The sequence below is a fragment of the Peromyscus eremicus genome, chromosome 10, assembly GCF_949786415.1.
Source record: "Peromyscus eremicus chromosome 10, PerEre_H2_v1, whole genome shotgun sequence".
In the NCBI taxonomy this organism is placed as follows: Eukaryota; Metazoa; Chordata; class Mammalia; order Rodentia; family Cricetidae; genus Peromyscus; species Peromyscus eremicus.
In genome coordinates this window covers 25,384,155-25,400,566 of record NC_081426.1, presented here as the reverse complement: position 1 = coordinate 25,400,566, position 16,412 = coordinate 25,384,155, and the positions used below count along the sequence as shown (strand labels likewise).

The window sequence follows — 16,412 nt, the reverse complement described above, 5'->3', positions numbered from 1 at the left end:
CTAGCTCGTCTACCTTCTTCCGCTCTCTTAAAATCACGTTTGTGATTTTGACTCATTAAAACTTCTCTGGATTAAATTTGTAAAATGGTAACTGAGAAAGTGGAAGCCTGGGATTCTGAGAGCTTCCCGAAATGGAAAGAATGCCTTAACCCAAGGATAGCCACGGCGAGGGAAGGAGGAAGAGTCAAGCCCGGGTACCTCCAGGGGGCGGGGTCGTATCGTAGGGGCGTGGCCCGGCATCCTCCGGGAATGTTGGCTCCGGGGGAGGGGCCGGGTAGAGCGGGGCAGGGCTTCCTGTCTGCGCCTGCGGTATCGCCGTTTGACCCCGGAAGTGTTGGTTCCGTGGAAGCTGTCACCGTGTACGGCGGCTGCACGTCGCGGGTGTGGAGCCGGGAGGTGAGTGCGTGCCCAGTCCCCCACCGATGGAGCTCGGCAGGACCCAGGGCCGTGCTTCGGGCACCCTCGGCACCCCCAGTCCACCGGCTTCACGGCGGGGCCAGGCTTATATTGCCCCAGGGGCCGTGAGTCGCCACCACGAGGCCAGGAGAATCCGCACTTGGAGTTCCAGTTCGGTTTAAGGCTTGGTCCCAGAGTGACCTGGGACGAACCCCAGTCCCCACCTCCTCCTCCCAAGCTTTAGTTTCCTGGGCATTCATTCGTTCAGCATGTGTTTGTTGACTGGCTCCCATGTGCCTGGTACAGAACTAGGCGCCGGGGGTACAAACAGCAGGACAGACAAGGCTCTTGTGCTGTGGACTTACAGTCTAGAGGAAGGAGACAGTCAACAAGTAAATGCATAAAGCAATTAAAGATATGACAGTGAGTAACAAGGAGAGAGATTACTTCAGGGAGGACCTGGGAAGGTTTCTAAGTAGAGTGATGTTGAACCAAGACCAGCAAAATAATGGGTGACAGTCAGAGAAACTGAGGCAGTAGTAGCCCTGGAGATGCTCACTGGCCATATAACAGTTGTTAATTGTATCAAGCCCTGTCCCTGGAAAACACTTTAACTTTTGGCCTTTGCTGCCCTGCCCAGAAGAGGAGGTATAGTGGTGCACAGCTGTCCTGGTTTTTTACAACTCAAAGTCTAGTCTTTGCTTTATTTTCTACCCATGCCTTAAGTGAAAACTTAACTCCTCTGTGATGCTCCCTCCCATAGGTCATTTCTCTTGGTTAAATGCTTCATGAAACTTGCATATTCGGCAAACATGGCACTGATAATTTTTTGTTTGGCAATTGGCTTTGTATCTGTTGTTCTCAGGAAGACTAAGCTTTGTGAATGGCACCGCCAGGTCAGTTCTTTGCCCATGTTGGTATTTTCTGGACATCATTATCTGCTACATAGTAGGGCCGAAGTATCTAGAGCCAGGTGTGGTAATCCCAGCACTCAGGAGGCTGAGTCAGGAGGATTGGTTCAAAACCAGCTTAAGGTACGTGAGACCCTATCTGCCCTGTCTCAAAATTTAAAAAACAAGATACAATAAAAAGAGAAGAAAAGAGTGAACCAGATGTAATGTTGCATGTTGTGGTGTATACCAGTACTCAAGAGACTGAAGCAGGAGATTGCTGGAGTTAAGAACCAGCCTATATCACAAGACCTTGTCTCATAAATATCTTAAAAGGTAGATTAAAGTGCCAAGAAAAGCACTTAGAAGAGCACTCAGTATCTAACAAGCATGTTGCTATTGTCTTGTCAATATGTCTCATCACCAGGGCTGGGCCAGATAATCTGAAGTATGGGGCACCAGGTAACAAATGGCTGATTATGTCCTCAATTTTTATTTGTGAAGATGTGGTGATGTCCTTCTAGTTGTGATTTGCTTTCATGTTGTCGTTGGAACCCTTTTACTGGCATGTCTTTTGAAAGGCTTAATTGACCTCCATTCCGTGATTCAACCAATACATGTGTCCTTCCTGAGAATAAGGTCAAGTGGTGGTGTAAAAAGGGAACACAGAAGAGCTGGTCTGCTAGCTTGGCTTTGTGAACTATGTTTCCATATACGTGGGTCCAAATGTGTACGTGTGGAGGTCAAAGAGCAGCCTCGGGAGTTGGAATTGTTCCTCAGAAGTCATCCACTTTTTTTTTTTTTTTTTTGAGACTGCGTCTCTCATTGGCCTGGAGTGTGCCTAGTGGACTATGTTGACTGCCAAGGAAGCTTTCGCCTTCCGCTTTCTCAGTACTGAGATTAGAAGCATGTACCATCACATTCCACTTTTTTTTTAATGTGGTTTTGGCAATTGAACTCAGATTCTCATGCTTATACAGTCTGGACAACAATGACTGAGCTATCTCCAAGTCCGCTTTGTGACCATTTTATCATTTTATTTTATTTTGTTTTGTTTTTCGAGACAGGGTTTCTCTGTGTAACTTTGCTGCCTTTTATCTTTATTTATTTATTTGTTTGTTTGTTTATTTATTTTATTTTTCTTTTTTCCGACACAGGGTTTCTCTGTGTAGCTTTGTAGCCTGTCCTGATCTCACTCTGTAGCCCAGGCTGCCCTCAAACTCACAGAGATCTGCCTGCCTCTGCCTCCCTGGGATTAAAGGCATGAACCACCGCCACCCAGCTGTTATCATTTTATTTTTGTTTGAGATTGAGCCCAGGGATTTGCATGTGATAAGCACATATTCTATCACTGAGCTGTACAGAGCTGACCAACTCCTAGCTTTGAATCCAGCTTGGCCCCTTGGTGGAAGGATCATGTGTTGGCAGATTTCTGTGGATTTTCTCTTCCCTCCTCTGAAGCCTGGAGAAGTTGTTAAGTCTTAACATACTCTACAAATGAGGAAATGTCCACTGTTCCAACCCCTAAGAGACCTAAGATCACGTGAGAATTGAGAAGACTATTTTTGTTCTGAAGGGTAGAGCTCAGAAGCAGAGTTAGCCTATCGGTCATGATGGGTTCTAGCTCCATCACAGCAAAGAAAATCTCTCTTCATACTCACTCATCAAACATTTGGTGAGGCCTGTGCTGGTTATAAGAAAGACAGCAAGAAAAAGAACTGTGGGTAGTGTCTTCCCAGTGCCCACAGGCTGCTTGAGTACAGCTTGAGGTTCTGGGTTCCACCCCAGCACTATAAAAACAAAACACGAAAGACAGTCTGGGTACTTTAGCTAGAACTTCCTTCTTATAGTGGGTAGGGGTTATCTGGAAGGTATTTCCTTCAGAGGTGAGAACTAGTTTAAGCAAAAATCATCATTTTAGGTCAGCAGATGCATACCAGGTCTTGAAAGCCCACATTAGGATTTCACTGTGGCTAGGGGTTGATGCTGGTGCTGGGATCAGTCCCAGAGTAGGCCCTGCCCCTAGGAGTCTGTGTGTCTGCTCTCTTCTTCCCATCCATATTCCTTTCAGGAGGGTCACGCAGCACAATGCCAGCTCTGCCTTTGGATCAACTCCAGATCACCCACAAAGACCCGAAGACAGGAAAGCCGAGGACTTCACCAGCGCTGGTGAGCCCATGTTTTGATGATGTTTAGCCTGATAGGAATCAGCATTGCAATTTCAGGAGCAAAAAGTAAAGTCCTTCCTTTTCTGTTCCAAGAATGACCCTAGGGCCAGTGGCTACTGTTGAGTAGTTGAGACACTGCTAGGCCCTGGCAAGCCTAGTATAGAATTTGCTTCTGAGCAGCAGTGCAAATTTGAGTAGTCAAGTCCCCTCCCCAAAGCATTTAATTTCCAGCCAATCTGAAGGCAGTTCTGACTTAGCCTGAGCTGGACTGGAAACGGTTCCAAGTCCTGGTTTGGTGATTTGTGGGGGACTTAAGGTTTGATGTATATATGTGTGTGTGTGTGTGTGTGTGTGTGTGTGTGTGTGTGTGTGTGTGTATGCATGTATGTTTAAATCTGAAGTGCTGCTCATACTTCTGTTGGATCACTGATTTTCAGAAGTTGGGCCGGACTCTCTTAGTTGGGCCGGTCTCTCTTATCTGGGACAAGAAATGAGACGTTCAGAGACTCTGACAGGACCTGTGAGACCGAAAACTAAGGAGGCTGTGAACCTGCCAGTTCCCAGCCTCAGAGAGAGATTAGAGCCGTGGAGAGGTGCCAGGTTGCTAAAGAAAGAGACAGAAGTGGGGATTTGAGTCCTTGTACCCTCTTGTAGATTTCCCAAGAATATGAGCTTACTTGCACAAGGTGGGAAGAAGTAGTTTCTGGAGGCCTGAGTAAAGTTGTGGGAAATGGGAGCTAAGTGTTTTATTTCCTGCAATTTGGTTGTCTTTTATTATTTCCTATTCAGTCTCTAATAATAGAACTTGACAAGTGCAGGGTACCTCATGTGGGCCAAGCCATTCTGAACAAGTCACCCAGATTAACTTTTCTTCTTCCTTTTCCCCCCTCATTTTAAACTAGTTCTTTGGGAATTGTGTGCAGATTCCTTGCCCAGCTAACTTTGTGTTCTCTTGTTTTGTGAAGCCTATCAAGTCTAGTTGGTGCTACCAGTATGCTTTTGGATGTGTGGCCTTTCTTGAAAAGTGCTCAACCCACCAGCGCCTGTGCCCTTAGAGAGAACTGACTTTACCTTCCCTCAGCTATCAGTTACCAACAGTTCCATCGCTAGGGATGGGACTTCGTGCCCACCTCCGCAGGTTGTCTTATTTCAGCTGCATCACAGCCCTAGGAGTGGATGCTTTGAGTGTCACTATTTTACAGAGTTCAAGGTCACAAAACCAGGAAACCCGGAGAGCCAGGCTAGTCCCAGAATATCCCATAGTCTTAACCTTTCTGCTGTAAAGCTCCTTGCTTTCCTGTTCGTATTTGTCAGAAAAGCTAGAACTGTACTGTGAAGTGCGGTAGCCATCTAGTAGGTAGCGTGTAACAGTTGTAATATGTCTAGGGCTTGAAATGTAGACTCTGGAACAGGATTTTTTTTCTTTTTCTTTTTCTTTCTTTTTTTCTTTTTTTCTTTTTAGAGGGAAGGTTTTTCTGTGTAACCCTGGCTGTCCTGGAACTTGCTCTGTAGACCAGGCTGGCCTCAAACTGCCTCTGTCTCCCAAGTGCTGGAACTAAAGGCATGCACCATCACTCCTGACTTGGAGTCAATGGGATTTTAATTAATCAGAGTAAATGAAGTTCCATCTGTGATGTGCTGTAGTTGTTCAGGCAGATGGTACAGTCCCGCCGTTACAGACTGTTCCGTTGGCAGGACAGTGCTGGTGAGGACTTGAGTGCTTAGGTCTGCTTTTCAACCTCAGTCCTTTCCCTTGCGCTAAATGAACACCTGGATTGTTAGCTGTGGGGACTGGGAGAGCAGAGGTCTGCCCCCTTTCTTTCCTCTCTGGCTTCTCAGTGGACAAGCACACAGTACGCTCTCTGGAAACATTCCTTAAGTCAGAAAGCACAATCAGATCTAGCGCTTGAAGTTAGAGCTACAAAGAGAAAATATGTAGTCCTGTCCTTGTGGGGTCCACAGCATGAGCCCAGTAGCTTTAGCAGTGTGGTGACATGAAGGAGGAAGGCCAGGTTCTGACATGATGACAGCTGATTCAGAGCAGAGGCTTGGAGTGCCGAGACGGAAGTAGGAGGGATATGCAGCCAGGGATGGCTTCCTGGAGGAGAGAGATCCTGAACTGGGTGTTGAAAGGTGAATTAGCTCTATCTAGACAAAGCAGGAGGAGAAGGCAGGCCCTGGTTGGAGAACTCAGGAATGCTTGAGGGAGCCTGACTCTGAGATCAAGCTCAGATCCATCCCTGAGGGAGCACTATAGCAGAGCTAGTGAACACAGGCTTTGTACATATTTAGCAAGTTATTTAAGCTCACGAGGGCTCAGGATCCACAAAAGATAACAATGGGCCAGACGTGGTGGGGTGGCTGCGAGAATTAAATGAAACATCTGTGAGTTAGTACTCTGCCTGGAACAGCAGGCACGCAATAGATTGTAGTTATGATGGTGATGACAAGTAGCAGCTGTGAATTGAATAGGGGCTAGGGTGGGGAGTGAGACTAGCTGGAGACAGTTGCCTAGTTGAAGACAGTCTTGTTGGTCATACTGAGGAACATTAAGCTCCTGAAACACTGTCCTGAGATAAGTAAGTATAGGGTTTTGTTTTTGGAGTCTCAGCTTGGGACAAAAAGATCTCTGCCCTAGGAGCAGTCATTGTAGTGCCTCTGCACAGTGATAGGTGGAGTTTATTGGTGTTTACTGAGTAGTTACTGTTCAAGGAGCATGCACTTGAAAACCTATGAGAGATAGTTAGTGCTGGACCCTTAGGCCATTCCTTGAAGGACAGTAAGAAAACGAGTTCCTCTCAAGATGCATAGAGGCCTGAAGGGCAGGGAGTGTTTTCCTAGTTTTCCAGAGCAGATAGGCCCTCAGCTAGTCTTACAGAAAGGTGGGGTTAAATTTGGTGGGATAGACACACCTGGAGCCTGCTGCTCTCCTGCCCTGAACCGTCTAAGGTTACTCATTGTGGAGTAGAGTTCCCTCTTACAAAGCGGCCATTTTAAGCCCTTCAGAGGCAGGATCTGGCCCTTCATTCCTTTGTCCAGCTAATGAATGTGCGGAGTGTCCTCTCAGTGTCAAGCACTGTGGAAGTAGCATTGAAAGACAGTAAACTGCATATTTAAAGTCAACAATCTGATTGTTTTTGACACTGGTAATATACCAATGAAACTATCACCAATGGTCAAGACAGTGGACATTTTTACCTTCTCTGAAAGTCCCCTGTGTCCTTCTATAATCCGTTCCTTTTTTTCTCCTTGTACCCAACAACTGATCCAAAAGTGACTTTGATGCAGTTTAGCAAGTGCAAGAGTCAGGTAAGCACAATGCAGGTGCTGGGCAGAGCTGTGGGAAACCCCTAGTCCGGGAGGCAGTAATGTCAGAAGGACATCAAGGTAGCACATGTGTGCCGTAGGTCAGTTGGTCTGCATCGTAAGCTTTGCTTCAAATCCTGCCTCAGCACCTATTTAACCTCAAGGCCTTTAGGAAAGTTCCTGGACCTTACTGAGTCTTTGTTTTCTTCTCTGACAGACAAGAGGAATACTGTCTCCCTTTTAGGTAATTGTAGATGAAAAAAAGCAATAGGGAGTTGACATACCTGCTCCTCCGCAGCTGGCGCAGGGTGGGTCCTCAATAAGTGATAGATTTCTTGTCATCATTCTGCCACCCTCTAAACTCATTCCCCAATGCCCAGTCTGTCTGTGCACTTTGTGTGACTGCTTTTATGACTCTGTAAGACCAATTCCTTCCACCAGTTGTGGCACACAATTCAAACCCAGAGGCAGGCACATCTTTAAGTCTGAGCCCAGCCTAGTCTAGTTCATAGCACATTCCAGGTCTGCCAGGGCTCTATAGTAAGAACATGTGAGAAAGAGAGAGGGAGGGAGGGCAAGGTAACTTTCCTCCACCTAAAAATCCTTTTCCTCCTGGGCTCAGTTTAGGTATGGCCTCACTGGAGAAGCATCCCTTTTCCAGGGGCTGCTAAAATTGTCACTTCATCTGTTTTGGGCTCCCTTGGTGGCTTAGATGTACATCCTCTCCTGTGGAACATGAACCTTGTGACTTGGAGAAAACTTGAGACTAAGCTGAGACGTTCAGCACACAGATGCTTTTATTCATGTGCCCCAACACCCAGCACAGTAGGGACCCTGTGAAGAGTGTCAGCAGGGCAAGGAGGAAGGAAACTTGGAATGCAGGGAGATGAACTCTTTTCAACAGATTAGTGGCTGGAATGCTGCCACTAAATAAATGGGATTTAAATGGGAGAAGGTCCCACAGACCTACATGCTAAATGACTGCAGTGAATCATTATGGATCCTGTATACTCCTGCAAAGGCCCACAAGGTTCTTAAGGAGCCTGATCCATCAGTCTTGATTGTTCTAGAGCCGGCTCTGGAAGTGGGAGGCTGTGCTTGATAACAGCTGAGGCCTGGCCCTCCTCCTATTACAACTGGCCCCTGAGAAAGCCACTCTCGCGTAGACTGGGGTGAAAACTGAGCCACTGAGCCCATCAGCTCTTCATTATGGTGAACAAAGTGGGCTTTGTTCTGGGCTGGAAGACAGAACTTGTGACTCTAAGCTGAGATCTACAGCTACTTGATTAGAATCTTTAAAAAAATTAGTAGAGGGTTTTTGTTTTGTTTTATTTTTTCTGGTTATATAAAGGAAAGTAGTGATGTATAGAGTGTGATGCTGTTTATATCAGAAAGGAAAAACATAACATACTCAAACAAATCCTTGATGTGCACACACTACATTCTAAAGTAAATACCTAGAGAGGTAACCAGGAGAGCATATGGTCAGTGGTTTCCCCTGGGAGGTCATGGAGACTAGGAATGTGCTTCCCCTCTCCCTTCTCGCTCTCCTTTCCCTCCTTCTCACCTTTTCTTTTCTCCCTTCTCCCTCTCCTGCCCACACCATGCTGAGGGCCTCGTTTATATACTCTGCCACTGAGCTATACACTCAGCCCACATAGTAAGAAGAGATGCTTGTGCGTTACTTGGATAATTAAATATTAACTTAAAAAATACATGTCCACTGTTTTTAAATGAGAAATAGGTCAAACATGGTGGTTATACCTTTATCCCAGCATTTGGGAGGCAGAGGCAGGCAGATCTCTAAGTTTGATGCCAGCTGGCTACAGAGTGAGACCTTGTCTCAAGAAAAAATACTGAAAATATATTGAAGTCATAATTTCCTAGCCCCAAGATAACCAGTGTAAATTTTAGGGATTGTCTCTTTTTTTTTTTTTTTTTTTTTTTTGCATTGGTGTTTTGCTTGCATGTATGTCTGTGTGAAGATACCAGATCCCCTGGAACTGGAGTTACAGACAGTTGTGAGCTGTCATGTGGTGCTGGGAATTGAACCTGGATCCTCTGGAAGAGCAGCCAGCCAGTGCTCTTAACCGCTAAGCCATCTCTCGTCTCCCCCATACTACTTTTTTAAAAATTTGTACCAATATGTGAATACATAGACTTTAAAAAACATCCCAAACCTGGTTGTATTAAAGTTTTGTGTCCTTTCTCTTCCCTTAATCTGTCCCCACACCACTAAAAATTCTCCAAAAACATGTTTTTTAACAACCACCTGTGTTCCCTGCAAACAACCATAACACCTCTGTTACATACACTGGGTTCTTTATACTTACAAGCTCCTTGGAGGGTCTCTGGTTGGAACAGTCAAGTACTGTCATTGCTGTGGGTTGGCAAATGGGCCCTCGCTGACTAACCTCTGCCACGTTAACACGTGGTTTTTGGATCCGTAGCACCCTGAGCAGAAGGCAGACCGGTATTTTGTGTTATACAAACCGCCCCCTAAAGACAACATTCCCGCCCTAGTGGAGGAGTACTTGGAACGCGCCACCTTCGTAGCCAATGACCTCGACTGGCTCCTGGCCTTGCCTCACGATAAATTCTGGTGCCAGGTAACATTCTATCAAAATTAACACTAAGAGAAAGCACATGACATGCCTTTGGTTGGTTGCTGTTTTTCCTCTCCCCTAAGAGTTGCTTTTTTGTCTCCTTTCCTTGGATCCTTAGCAGCAAATAGTGGTTTGGATTGCTGTCTCATATTGCAACCTTCCTAATGTTTACACACTGCCTGCCATCTTGAGAAACTTGTATTTAGCCCTGGGCTCATTCATACCTCCTTGGTCCCTTGGGTTGGAGTGTTTGCATTAAGTCAGGGCTGATGGGCCATGTGCACCTGTGTAGTCTACCTCAGGAATCCATCCGTGATCTCCTCTCTCCTGGCCTAGGTTGTTTTTGATGAGACCCTGCAGAAGTGCCTGGACTCCTACCTGCGCTATGTGCCCCGAAAGTTCGATGAGTGGGTGGCCCCAACCCCTGAGGTGGCCGACATGCAGAAGCGCCTACACCGGAGCGTTTTCCTCACCTTCCTCCGAATGTCCACTCACAAGGAGTCCAAAGTGAGCCCCATCCTGTGACAAGTCTCCACTTGACACCCGGGAGAGTGTCAGCTCTCCTCTTTGTCTCCCTCTTCATTCCCATCTTTGGGAAAAACCTATGCCACTTACATCCTTTATCCTCTAACCCACCAGCCTGACCACAGTACCCAGTGTTTTCCTCAGCAGGAACCTGGGTCCTCGGTACAGTTGGCAGTGCCCTATTCATGTGACAGAGGGTAAAGACACTGATTCTGACTTTTCAAAGAACTCATAGTGTCCTTTTTTTTTTTTTTTCTTTTTTTTTTTTTTTTTAAGATTTATTTGTCTGGGGAGTGGTGTTGCATGCCTTTAATCCCAGCACAGAAGCAGTGGCAGACAGGTCTCTGAGTTTGAGGCCAGCCTGGTCTACAGAGCAAGTTCCAGGACAGCTAGGACTGTTATATAGAGAAACCTTGTCTCAGGGGAAAAAAAAAAAAAAAGATTTATTTATTTATGTATTTTATATATATGAGTGCCTTGTCTTCATTTGTATCAGAAGAAGAAATCTGATCCCATTATAGATGGTTGTGAGCCACCGTGTGGTCACTGGGAATTGAACTCAGGACCTCTGGAAGAGCAATTGAGTGCTCTTAACAACTGAGCCATCTCTCCAGCCCTCATATGTTTACTTTTAAAATATTTTATTTTTAATTAATTTATATATGTGTATATTTCTCCATATAAATATATGCACATGTGTGTGGGTTCCAGAAAGGGCATAAGATTTCTTGGATCTGTAGTTATAGGTAGTTGTGAACCACCCATGTAGGTGCCGGGAACTCTAGGATTCTGTAAGAGCCATAATCACGCTTAACCACTGAATCATCTCTCTAGCCCCTCATGTATGCACTTAAAAAAAATCATTACTCGGGCTGGGAGTTTGGCATAGTGGTAGAGCCTGGCATGAGAGAAGATTCATCTCCAATACTGAAAAAACATCGTCAATGCTATCTTTAATCATCCAATGTTATAGAAATATTAGAAAGATAATGAGTGCCACTCACAAAAATCTCATGTCTTAAAGTTATTACTGTTTTTTTTAATTGTATTTCTTTACTTATTTGTGTATGTATGTGTAGGTGCATTTGTCAGGGTACAACTTGCAGGAATTGGTTCTCTGGTTTGTTTTTTTTTTTTTGGTTTTTTGAGACAGGGTTTCTCTGTGTAGCTTTGCGCCTTTCCTGGAACTCACTCTGTAGCCCAGGCTGGCCTCGAACTCACAGAGATCCGCCTGGCTCTGCCTCTCGAGTGCTGGGATTAAAGGCGTGCGCCACCACCGCCCGGCGGTTCTCTGTTTTTACCATGTGGGTCCAGAGGGTAGAACCCAGGTCATCAGACATGGCTGCAAGTGCCTTCACCCACTGAGACACCTTGTCAGCACTTAGTATCACTACTGTTTGTACATGTTCCTTCAGGGACTTTTTGTCCATTGATTGTATGTGCACGTGTGGAGGTCAGGGGACAAACTTGTGGGAGTGACTTCTACGTCTACCCTGTAGGTCCTGGGAATTGAACTCAGGTCATCAGACTTGTTGGCAGGTCCCTTTACATACTGAGCCATCACACCAGCCTTCGAAGTCACTACTGTTAATGTGCATGTTCCTTCGTGGAATCTAAAAATTTTTTAAATATTTGTTTTGTGAGGAATAATGGTGCATACCTTTAATCCCAGTAATTTAGGAAGCAGAGGTAGGCAGATTTCTGTGAGTTTAAGTCCAGCCTGGTCTACTTAGTGAAACTCTGTTTTAAAAAAATATACTTTTATTATTGTAACTATTATTATTTTGGTTTTTCGAGACTGGATTTCTCTGTGTAGCCCTGGCTGTCCTGGAACTCACTCTGTAAACTAGGCTGGCCTCAAACTCAGAGATTCCCCTCCTACCTCCGCCTCCCAAATGATGGGATTAAAGGCCTGCATTATCATGCCAGGCTCTGAATACTGATTTTTACAGGCATTCACCAACAAACCCAATGGATCTTGATTTTTAAATCATATTTTCATTATAATTAAATTTCAAATATATGCATATACTTGAGTGAAAGTTTCGTGTCTACAGAACAATAAATCCCATGTCCCCTCACACCACTTGTGTACTTACCAGTGTTTTGTTAGTCTTGTTTAATCTCTCTTGAGTTTGCTTATTTTGTTGATATATAACCCCAGACACTGCTGATTTACCCATAAATACTTAAAAACAAACCCCAGCTGACTCATTCATGGTGTTTCTGTTTTTGTTTACATGAAATTGCAGAATCACTGTAATTCTGGGTCTTTTCATAAAGCTCAGACAGACAGACACACACACACACACACACACACACACACACACACACACACACACACACCCCACACATGCGCACGCGTGTACAGTATAGGCATGCTACCATCGGTTAGCCTGTCCCCAGCTGATGAGCCTCAAGGTGGTTTCTTAGGAGTTTGCTATTGCAGTGTCTGCACACTCAGCCTCCATCCTCTCTCTGTAATTTCCCCTTAGGATCACTTCATTTCTCCGTCTGCATTTGGAGAAATCCTCTACAATAACTTCCTCTTTGACATCCCAAAGATCCTGGACCTCTGTGTGCTCTTTGGAAAAGGCAACTCACCACTGCTCCAGAAAATGATAGGTATGTAGGATGTAGGACTCGGGAGTGCACAAAGATGGCCCCCATATGCCAAACCAGAGGTCACAAATGCTTGTGCTTCCATAGCATAGGAGTATTAGAGGTAGGTGATGCTGGGAAATTATTGCACAGATGTAATATATACATATGTACATAATACACCCATAGATGCATCAGCTCTGAAATAAATGCCTGGGGAGTTGAAACAAAACCAAAACAGTGTGCCAGGCAGTGCCTCAAGAATCTGCAGGTCTTGCTGGGTGGTTCATAACCACAATCCCAGCACTCAGGAGATCAGTACTGTCATTGTCCCCATTTATAGATGAAAAGACTGAGGTTGAACTGAAAGTCTGTAGTACTCAAGTAGCCACACTGGAGTTATGGAGAAGTGACCCTGGAACCCTTGCTCTGTTTGTTCCCTGCTTCAGGGTAATGGGGGTGTCTCAAAAATGTGCAGCATTGCTCAGGGCAGATGGGTTCATAGTTTGGAGACTCTGTGATTGTGAAAAGAGCAAGCACTAAGTTGGATTCCTAACACAGAAGTGGACTGTAGGTTCACTCAGAAATGGAAGTGGCGGGGTTGCTGCAGAGGGTGTGTCTCAGTTGATTTCTTCTTGAATTGTAGTTCATAGTATTGGGCCTGGAACAGGGCGATGTTCATTGGAGCACCCCTGCCAGCCTTCCTCATCTTCAGACTGTAGGGCGTAGTCTTCTAAATATCTGAATGCAAAACTGGGTAGCACTTGGGGAGCCTGAAGTAAGAGCCTCATGAATTCAAGTCCAGCCTAGACTACATAGTGAATCCTGGTTTTAAAAAAAAAAAACCCAAACAGACAACTATTCCTTGGGATAGTCCTCTCTCCCTCCCTTCGTTCCTCCCCTCCCTCCCTTTTTTTTAACCTCCTAACAGAGTTTATATACATATATACATACATATACATGTAGATAGTTAAATATATATAAAAAGCTACAAACTTTATATATAATTTTATAAGTATATAAAGCAAATACAAATAGTTGTATATATAAAGTTATATGTGAAAATCTGAATTTTACATATAACTATATAAATATGTAACTGTTTTAGTAGACAAGTAGACAAGAGTCTACTACTTATTTACTTCATGTCATTTCTCTGTATATGTGGTTTTTTTTTTTTTTTTTTTTTTTTTTAGCTTGTGGAGGACCTGGGTCAATACCCAATGGCTCAGAACTTTATTCAAAAGGGCCTTTTTTTTTTTTTTAATTTATTTATTTATTTATTTTAATGCCGAATGCCGTTTATTGAAGGAGGTAGGAGGTCTTAAATACAGGCTTTCAGCACAATGGGAGAACCCTGGAGGGCAGAAGTTCACTACCAATGTTTTACAATCTTGCATCTAAGCTGTTAATGCCCATTATGCAGGATATACAGACAAGGAACTTCCCTTAAGCATTCAGGAGGGTGGAACCTGGCAGGGAATTAGCGTAGGGAGGATATTAAGGGTCAAGGTCAGCAAGCAAGGCAACAGTTACCCAAAACAGGGGGCCAGGGCCCTACAGTTTCCCCTTTTGCTAAAAAATGAGTTTCTGACTTAGGTTTCGTGGGACGTCAGCCCGTCACGGAGATGCCTGCCCAGTCCACACAGGCGCTCTGTCTTAGGTTGGTGAGCGCCCCCCAGGAATTACCCGTCTCATTATCATACAGGCTCAATCGTGTGTGAGGTGCAGAGTTAACTGCTGCCAAAGATCTCAAAGTGGCGCTGGGCTTGCAATCTGTGTGTTTGACACACAGATTACTTATTTACTTCATGTCATTTCTCTGTATTTTTTTTTATAATTTTATTTAACTTTATTTATGTGCATTGGTGTGAAGGTGTCAGATCTCCTAGAACTGAAGTAACAGACAATTGTGAGCTGCCATGTGGATGCTGGGACTTGAACCTGGTCCTCTGGAAGAGCAGCCAGTGCTCTTATCCGCTGAGCTATCTTTCCAGCCCCTGTGTATGTTTATAATAGATGTGAAATTTTACACCTGTCATTTTCATTGAAACACTCTCTGGTTTTTTTGCTCAAGTCTAATTATTGTCTGAGTATGGGTTAATCTTGTTTATTTTCCAAGAGGGACACCCTTCCTAAATTCACTGTAGACTTAGAGGATGGGGTGAGTAAGCAACAGAAAGCAGAGTGAGTTAGGGAAATAGTTTCAGGCCAGTTTGGTTAGAGTGGAAGGATACGAGAGAGCGGCAGCAGGAGCTTGGGAGAGGCACTGGAAGGGCTCCGTTCCGCCTTCTGAGGAGTGATGCTGCCCAGTGGTGGAGATGACAGGCCCTCCCCCGAACACCCCATCTCACATCCAGCTCTCTTTTTGGGTCTATCAGCTTCACCAAGTCAGTGAGCCTTTCTGAGTCTCAAGTGTAGAGGAAGGAAAGGCTGATAGTCTGCCTTCTTTGAGTTGGTGTGGGATTGGATCAGAAAAAGTGAACAGCACACGTAACACTGGGCCTGGCAGGACACATGCACTTGGCAAACATAAGCTCTTCCTGTGATGAGGCTGTGGAGCCTCCAGGAGCTTGGAGCAGGAGGTTAATCTATTAAGGCAGAATGCATACGGGGAAGGTAGAAACAGTAGGCAATTGGAAAGCAGGGACATCATCTGGCAGTGAAGATGATTCCTGGTTGGCTACTGGAACAGAAGGGGACATTTGAGAGGCAGAGTAGAACCCAGAGAAATCTTAACAGTTCTGGAGAAAATGGGGAGAGAGAATGGTATGGAAAAAACAGGCTTCAGGACCCAGTGGTTTGGGTTGCTAGACGCAAGGACATCTTTGAGTGTGTTGGTACAAGATTGCTGTGAGGAGTTGCTAGGAGAGGAAGTGTAAGGACAGACCAAGAAAGCTCTGCCTGCTGCCCTAGGCTTTAATCATTTGAGCCACCGACTCCTTTAAGAATCATAGATTTTAAGAGTTGTTTCTTTTTTGTTTGAACTTTTAAATTACATTTCAAATTTTTACTTTGTGTGGGAGTAGGTTCTATCCACCCTGGAGATCAAACTTAAACTAGGGTCACTAAGCATGATGAAAGGTGCATATACTTGTTGAGCCGTCTTGCTGACTATCTTAGTTAGATTTCTATTGCTGTGATAAACACCACGACCAGAAGTAAGCTGGGGAGAGAAGGGTTTATTCAGCTTACAGTTCCATACCACAGTGCATCATTGAAGAAGTCAGGGCAGGAACTCAAGGCAGAAATGGAAGCAGAAGCCATGAAGGAATGCTGCTTACTGCTGTCCATGGCTTGCTCATCCTGCTTTCTTATACCATTCAGGACCACCTGCCTGGAGGTGGTACCACATGCAATTGCCTGAACCCTCCTACATCAGTCATCAGCTAAGAAAATGTCCCACAAGCTTGGCTACAGGCCAATCTGGTGGTGGCATTTTCTGAATTGAGGTTCTCCCCAAATTATTCTAGCTTGTGTCTAGTTGACATTAAACTAGCCAGCATACCATGCTTTTATTTGTTTTTATTTTTAATACATTTGTTTATTTATTTATTTTGGTTTTTAGAAGTAGGGTTTCTCTGTGCATCCCTGGCTATCCTGGAACTGGTTCTGTAGACCAGACTGGCCTTGAATTCAGAGATTTGCCTGCTTCTGCCTTTGGAGTGGTGGGATTAAAGTTCAGTGACACCACCGCAAGATTTTTTTCTTTTCTTTTCTCCCCCCCCCCCCCCCCCCCCCCGAGACAGGGCTTTTCTGTGTAGTTTTAGAGCCTGTCCTAGATCTCGCTCTGTAGACCAGGCTGGCCTCGAACTCAAAGAGATCTGCCTGGCTCTGCCTCCCAAGTGCTGGGATTAAAGGTGTGCACCACCACCACCCAGACCGCAACTTTTTTGTTTTTTCTTACTAATGATATGAAG

The 16,412-nt window shown here is 44.9% G+C and overlaps 1 protein-coding gene across 4 annotated transcripts in view; it reads left to right on the top strand.

The window, feature by feature from the left end:
• The first annotated feature begins 272 nt into the window (after positions 1–272).
• Ascc2 (activating signal cointegrator 1 complex subunit 2) overlaps positions 273–16,412 on the top strand; it is a 46,861-nt gene continuing 30,721 nt past the window's right edge. For 2 of the 4 annotated variants that reach the window (XM_059275560.1, XM_059275559.1), the window contains exons 1-5: positions 286–396; positions 3,358–3,455; positions 9,211–9,369; positions 9,703–9,873; positions 12,387–12,516. In XM_059275560.1, coding sequence (XP_059131543.1) covers positions 3,375–3,455; positions 9,211–9,369; positions 9,703–9,873; positions 12,387–12,516 — 541 coding nt within the window. In that variant the 5' untranslated portion in view covers positions 286–396; positions 3,358–3,374. Of the gene's footprint in view, positions 397–3,357; positions 3,456–9,210; positions 9,370–9,702; positions 9,874–12,386; positions 12,517–16,412 lie in introns of all 4 variants that reach the window. The other 2 variants (XM_059275561.1, XM_059275562.1) reach the window with 2 other exon arrangements.